Source organism: Seriola aureovittata, chromosome 3 (assembly GCF_021018895.1).
Source record: "Seriola aureovittata isolate HTS-2021-v1 ecotype China chromosome 3, ASM2101889v1, whole genome shotgun sequence".
Lineage (NCBI taxonomy): Eukaryota > Metazoa > Chordata > Actinopteri > Carangiformes > Carangidae > Seriola > Seriola aureovittata.
Genome location: NC_079366.1, coordinates 18,338,439 through 18,345,427, shown reverse-complemented (window position 1 = coordinate 18,345,427; position 6,989 = coordinate 18,338,439). Strand labels below are relative to the sequence as shown.

General features: G+C 38.6%; 1 protein-coding gene across 2 annotated transcripts in view; it reads right to left on the bottom strand.

The window, feature by feature from the left end:
• Nucleotides 1-2,181: 2,181 nt before the first annotated feature.
• The window catches only part of ndst3 (N-deacetylase/N-sulfotransferase (heparan glucosaminyl) 3), a 43,349-nt gene continuing 38,541 nt past the window's right edge, over nt 2,182-6,989 (bottom strand). The window contains exons 13-15 of one of the 2 annotated variants that reach the window (XM_056372762.1): nt 5,515-5,617; nt 4,357-4,467; nt 2,182-3,447 (exon numbers count right to left, since the gene is read on the bottom strand). In XM_056372762.1, the coding sequence (XP_056228737.1) occupies nt 3,439-3,447; nt 4,357-4,467; nt 5,515-5,617 (223 nt within the window). In that variant the 3' untranslated portion in view covers nt 2,182-3,438. The remainder of the gene's footprint in view (nt 3,448-4,356; nt 4,468-5,514; nt 5,618-6,989) is intronic. The other variant, XM_056372761.1, reaches the window with a different exon arrangement.

Genomic DNA, 6,989 nt, shown 5'->3' with positions numbered 1-6,989 from the left:
CTCATATCTGTTTCCATTCCTTAAACCCTGGCAACACTTGGGAAAACCAGCAGGGAAAGATCTAAGGATAGTGATTAAACCTGAATAAGAGTGATCTCATGCACATCAAATTGGCTCCTAGAAACTCCCTGCTCAACCAGCTGCTTTTGAAAGTGGCTGAAAATACCTTCATAGATTTGGGATTTGTGTTATTTTTAGATTGTCTATATCTGCAATGTTTGGGTGTACTTCTTTTATCTGAAGCATGGCTTTTTTTTTTTTAACAGGGCCATAATATAATCTGAAAACATTGTTTGGGACAACAGATCTACACATATATTGGAACAAACATGTCAACATTACAACCATATAATATCATCTCCAAAAAATATACTTTTTCAAATAATTGCACTATACACTTAATTAGGAAAAACATAGACTGCTTTGCTGCTGTTACCTAGTGTAAATGAGCCTTAACTGAGTTACCTGAAATTATTTATTTATTTTTCTCTGTCAGCTGTGGCTCCTTACAAACACAGTGGGCAAATACAGCTACTGTAGATACAGATAATGATATTTGGGAAGTGATATTGTATTCTGTATGCTTCAATTTTCGCCAAAAAGGGGTTCTATGAGTGTAAAATTTGTTAAAGGGTCACCAGAAAGAGTGAACAAGCAATTGTTTTTTTTCTCTCTCACATTCTGTGGATTCATCTTTCATTCCTGCCTTACTGACAATGTTTAGCTTCACAAGACAGAAGTCTGATGGTGGCTTCCTTTTGTGATGTCAGGGCTAAACATTTAATCTAATCGATTCGATCATCTCAAAGTCCTCCATCGTATTCAAGGTTTATTACAAATGTTCTGTGTCGTACGATGAGAATAAAAAATAGCTCAACAACAGATGGACAAAAACGAACTGACTTGACTGATATGATTACCATGTTCTGCCTTCAAGGACAGGTGCACATTTTTCTTTGAGTCTATCAACAATAGTCAGGTGCCCATATGAAATGTTTGTCTGAAGCTGATATGAGATTTCAGCAGTTAGTCAAGTGGATATCTTCCAAAGTTACAGCCCTTTTAGTGCAAAATACCCTGTTTGTGTTTCTCTGTTGTGCTGGAATGATCCGAGACAGACTTGGAACACTGTGAACCTATCCATTAACATTAACACAGTGTGGTAGATTTTTATTCTATTCTATTATTCTGCTTTTTTTCTGAATCATATGCATCCCGGTATAATGTATCATTTTTAACAAGCAGAAACACAGTGTGGTTCCCAAAAGTTTAATCAATATTTAAAGTAAATAGGATGCAGCTAATAACTGGAATTTACAAAAAATAAATAATGTCTACACGTTGCAGTCTGACATGATGGTGCCTGCTCTACTGTGGAGTAGAGAAGAAGGTAGAAACACTCTTATTTAATTAAAAGCAGAAATACCACAACATAAAAATATTGTTACAAATAGGTTAATAGTCATGCATTCAAAACTTTACTTATGTAAAAGTACTGTAGTGTTGGCATAACGGAGCATTTCAGTATCTTATATTAATGGATTATAATTACTGATCCATTAATGTGTAAATCACTTTAATACTGCAGCTGGTGAGGGGCTACTTAAGTCACTTTATATACCGCTGGGCAGCTTATAAATTTACCCCCTGATCAATCAATAAAGTCTTACCCTAGCTGATAATAATACAATATTATATATCAATATGATTAACTTTATTATAGATTACATTTTGTATTATTAATGTGAATCTGCAAAATAACTTGTCACTGCAGTTTATCATATAAATACAGAAATACAAAGTTCAATTCTTGCTTCTGAGTTGTAGTGGGGGAAAAATAGAATGTAGTAGAAAATGGAAATACTTAAGTAAAGTACCTCAAAGTTGTACTTATGTACAGTACTTGAGTTATTGCACTTAAGTTTCCACTACTGCAGCTCTGCATCATTGTGTTTTGAACCGAACATTATTGTATTGCAGGTGACTTAGCAGTGATTGAAACAGCAACTGACAGGCACAAATTCTTTGAACAGCAAACTGTAATGCATTTAATTTTCACTTACCTTAGAGGACAAACAGTCAACCGTTCAAACCAAAGACTGCGTGACTTCACAAACTTCACTGCTCAGTGCAGTTCATGTGTGTAACCTCATTTAAAAAAAAAACATCTTATACTGTCAGTCATATCCATTTCTTTAATTTTGGTTTTTGTGTTTGACATTTAGGGGGTTTTTGCATTCAAATTGAAGCTAAACAATTTAGGCCACAGGTATTAAAAAGGAAATAAAAGGAGGTTGAGACTTAAATGAGACATTGACAAAACAAAAGCAGTTACAGTAGCTACTTAAAGAGTCTTGGAATTAAGTGTCCCATCTATTAGGCTCAGTTTGGTCGGTTTTCTTCCCACAAACTCATGTCTCCTCGGTCCTTAGCGCTGAAATCATCAGCGCTCATGCTCTGCTAAATGGACACAGCATTCTTCTGCATGGCTTGTCACAGGAAAATAATGAGCAGGCAATGCATCTTGGTTCAGTGACTCATTTCCAGTCCACACTTTCCGGTGAAAGCCTCAAAATGACATCTCCAAGGGTGAACAAAGCTACCAGATCTACCAGAAACTAGCTTCTCTTAAAAAAACAAACAAACAAAAAAAACTCACGAAAAACAATGAGAACCTATCATGGGAAGTAACAGGCTGTCACTCACCCTGAGTCTATGCACTCATCCTCCCTGCTTATTTTTTTCTCAGTGTGCCAAGAAAAACCTATAAAAAGTAAAACCAAATCACATAGGGTGCATTTTTTTTTGTCTTGGAGATACAAGGAACAGAACTTAGTGCAAAGTCATCTCTATGGGAACCACGCACAGCTGACCAGCGCTGTTCTGGCATTATAAATTAAAAGGTGAAAATAAAACAAAAAGAAATAACCATCAAAGTCACTGCAGGTCTGCACAAGAGTTCACCACAGTTCAGGACAGGGTTTAGGCATCAAAGACTTGCCAAATATTCCTTGTCTCCTATAGTTCAGTCATAATGTGGATTTTCCTTTTTAGTCCCACTTTCCTCTGAGCTGTCTGAGTCCCCTGAAACTGTTCGTGCGTCCATCCATCCATCCATCCATCCATCCATCCATCCATCCATCCATCCATTCGTTCATTCATTCATTCATGTATCCATCCATCCATCCATTCGTTCATTCATGCATCCATCCATCCATCCATGAGTTCAGTTTCAGCCCACAGAGCTTCTAAGCACTTCATGACTTCTGCTCCCTTCAGCAGTGTCACAGTCCTTAGGAGAAACAAGGCACCCTGTCCTCGCCTTCACCTCAGGGTTCACTAAAAGGCCACAGACAGTGCTTCTGAAGGTCAGGTGCTCCCGGTCGCTTCCTGGTCTTTGACCCCTTGACCTTTAACCCTGGCTCATGGATGCAAAGGTTATCTAACCTTAAGAAAGATGTGGAGAGAGAGGAAGGGGTTTGAGAGGGAAACACAGAGAGGAGGGAAAAGAGAGGGGGAGAAGTAATTTAATTACATTTTGTTTGTTTACTGATTCAAATGCCAACCGTGAAAATAAGAAAGAAAACATGGTGGGGCTGTGAATGGACTGGAAAACCTAAGCGGACTTGTCAAGTGACTCCCTCTGATTCATACACAGTGACACAGCAGCAAAGACAAATCCAGAGACAAGAAGACATTGTTGAGCACTGCAGAATAAAAAGATATCAGAGATCAAGGTGAGACTGATGCTAGAAAAAGCACTTACACTATGAAACGTCATAGTATGATGTGCATACTTTGAAAACCTTGACAAGATTTAATCAACTTCAGAAAGTATCTTCTTTATTGTAAGCCATTGATATTTGTGTTTCTTTTGTGTGTTGCATCATCCATTGATGCACATTTCTGCTTCTGTTGGTTGCTTTGCGTAAAGTATCCTTAAATTACATTTGCTGAAAAGGTTATGTCATATATTTCCATGCACCAATCAGAACTTCAGAAATTTAATGATTTAAGGGGCTGTTTGCTTATGTTGCCCGCACAGCTAATCAAATCCAACCAAACCACAACCATGCAGTCCTGATGTAGCAGATTAACTTCAGCTACAGAAACAGCTAGATAGTCCTAATAAATAATAAGTACATTTTTTCCCTTATACTTTAACTTTAATTGTTGTTTATTTAGGAATGGAAATTTAATGTTACAAAGAGCTACTTCCTGGGGCTTCAAGAAAATTTTTTTTCAACTATTCAGTCCAACCCAATCCACTGGTGAAAATTGTTTTACAGATTTTAACTTGCAGTTCCATGCTACTGAGCTAGTGAGATGAGTGTCAGGGAGTTTAAAGCTGCTGACCTTCTGCAGCTCCTCTCTTAGCCAGGAGGGAAGGGGCTGTCCGAGGCGATGCAGCAGCTTTGACAGCTCCACGTTGTGCTCCCTATAGTACCTGGAGAGATATGCACGTGCCTGAGGAGAGAAGGAGGGAAGAAAGGATGGAAGAAGTAGAAGTGTGATGACAAGACATAGATGGGGGAGTGACGGAAATGGAATGAGGAGAGAAAAAAAAAACAAGTAGAGAGAGAATAAAAGGTAGTGAGTGAGAATTAGAGGTGGTAAACAGGGAAGTAAGGAAGTATATAAGGGCATGTGGGTAAAGGCAAGAAAGGGGGGAGAGGCATGAGCAAATGGGCAAAAAGGGAAGGATAGAAATGCAAGGAGTGGGGGAAAAAAGGGATATTAAAAAAAGGAAAATAAGAAAGACATCATGGGAGAAAGGGGGGCAAATAAGAAATAGACTGTATTAATGATGTGCCAGATTGGTTTATTTCTCCTCAATAGGACTTTAGGGCCAATAGGTGCAGAGTGTTATGAACAGAGCTAAGAAAAGAGAGGTTAGAGGGACAGGAAAAATTACATGAAGGATGCATGAGCTCCATTATCCCTCTCCCTCCCTGTGTGCATCCCTCTCTCTCCTCCCTGGTGCTCTCCGCCCTCCTCGTCTGTCGTCTCCCTCTTTCCCCTGGTGGAAACTCAAATGCAGTTTAATTACAGGTGACACTGCCATTAGCCATGTGTGAGCACATGAGGGAAGACAATTTGTAGATATGTGTGTTTGTCTTCATGTGAGAGCAAATGTGTGAATCGTTGTCTGCAGTTCTGCTATCTCCTCTGTGGAATCAGCAGCCAGGACAAAGATTTATGGACTGGATTTTCTCCTTCTACCCTTCCCCCTCCCTCCATCCTCTCTCTCATGGGTGTTCTGTCACTATTGAGTCCTCATAATTAGGTTGTAACTTTCTGGCTGGATCTGATTGGCTGACAGTTTCCACCCCTATGCTGGGTCCTGTGGGAAATTTTGCCACTGCGATGGAAGGGATTGTGGGGCTGTCACTGTCAGTCAGGCTGCTGTGTTTTCTTTTTTGTTTGTCTCCTCCTCAAAATTTTAATTCAATGCACATATAAATATTTTTTCCCTGAGCATAAAGCTGTTTTAATTAAAATGTGTGAGTTTACCTCTGGCTCCATAGGAGGGTACTTCCTCCCTTTGCTCTTTCCCAAACATTTTGTCTTTCCTCCCTCAAGGAGCTGGCACCAAAAGCCCTTCTGAGGGTCAAACCTGACAGAAGAGAATAGAAGAAAATATAGTCAGAAAGACAGAGACAGGGGGAGAGTATTAATAAAAAAAAAAAAAGAAAAGAAAAAAGAAAGTTTAATAGCTGGCTTTGAAAATAAACCTCAGTGCTGCCACATTGGCCATAATATTTGGAAGCATTTCTTCTTTTGAAAAATAGGCCTGAAAAAGTGGGCCATCTTAAACCAGACATAAATGTCACTACGCATTCAACACTCTCTGTTTGTCTCTTACTCTTTTGCTATCGGTGTCTCTCTGACTGTCGCGCTGTCCTGGTTCATCTCTCTCTGTCTCTACCTCTCGCCCTCCCTCTCCGTGTCCCTCCCCTCCATTGTGCTGCCTCTCTCTCTCTCTTTATTTCAATGCAGACCCACAATGACTGCACACATGAGTATAGTTTATTTCTGTGTTAGTACAGTTAACCACTCGCACTGGTAGTTCTTGAGATGAGATGAAATATGCATAGACTATAGTTTGTTTTGTTTACTCCACTCTATTCAAATCTAATTTAAAAATGTGCCTACTTTACTTTTATTGGTATGGGTTCATTGTGTATAAAGACACCCTGAGGAAGGCAACTGTCTGTCCAGTCAAGTGCCTGGAATTGGATTCTTTATACCAATGAATGAGAGCATATTATGTCCTTTTTTTAAATGTCATTTTCCCCCTCTAAGAGCAGCAGTGGGTGCAGGGGAAACCAGAAGCACTTATTCACTGGCCTTTTTCTGTGTCTACACTACATTACATTTTTATACATACATGTTTTCATTTTTATTCATGTACTGTATTCTATTTTATCTAGACATGAAATACAAATACAATGTATGCAGTATGTTTCATGATCAAGACTTTCTATGGTGTTTGGGAAAGACAAAAAAAGTGAAAGGGACTGCACATGACCAGTTAATGAGAATGATGACAACCTCCCCATTAGAGAGAGCAGATATCAGAAAATGTGGCCCTGAAAAGAAGTATGATTACAGGGGAGTAATTGTACCTGAGGATGAGTTTAAATTCATGACTAACTGTAAAAAATAGCAGCATGTTATGTGTGTATACAGTATGCATGCATAATCTATATTTAACCAAGTGTACATTTATGTTTATCTACTTCATATATAATTATTATTTTTTTTAATAATATGATTGTATGTACACATTTATGCCCCTTCCTTTTGCAGTATTAGCAAAGATATACAAAGATATCCATTAAATGCCATTTGTGTTAATGTGGATGTGACTGAAAGATGCAAATATTGTTCTTTATCTGCATGCATCAGTGGGTGAATAAAAGTGAAAAAAAGAGTTAAGTGGTTCTCCTTCAGTTTTTCTCTGACAGGACAGGAGGACGAAAGGA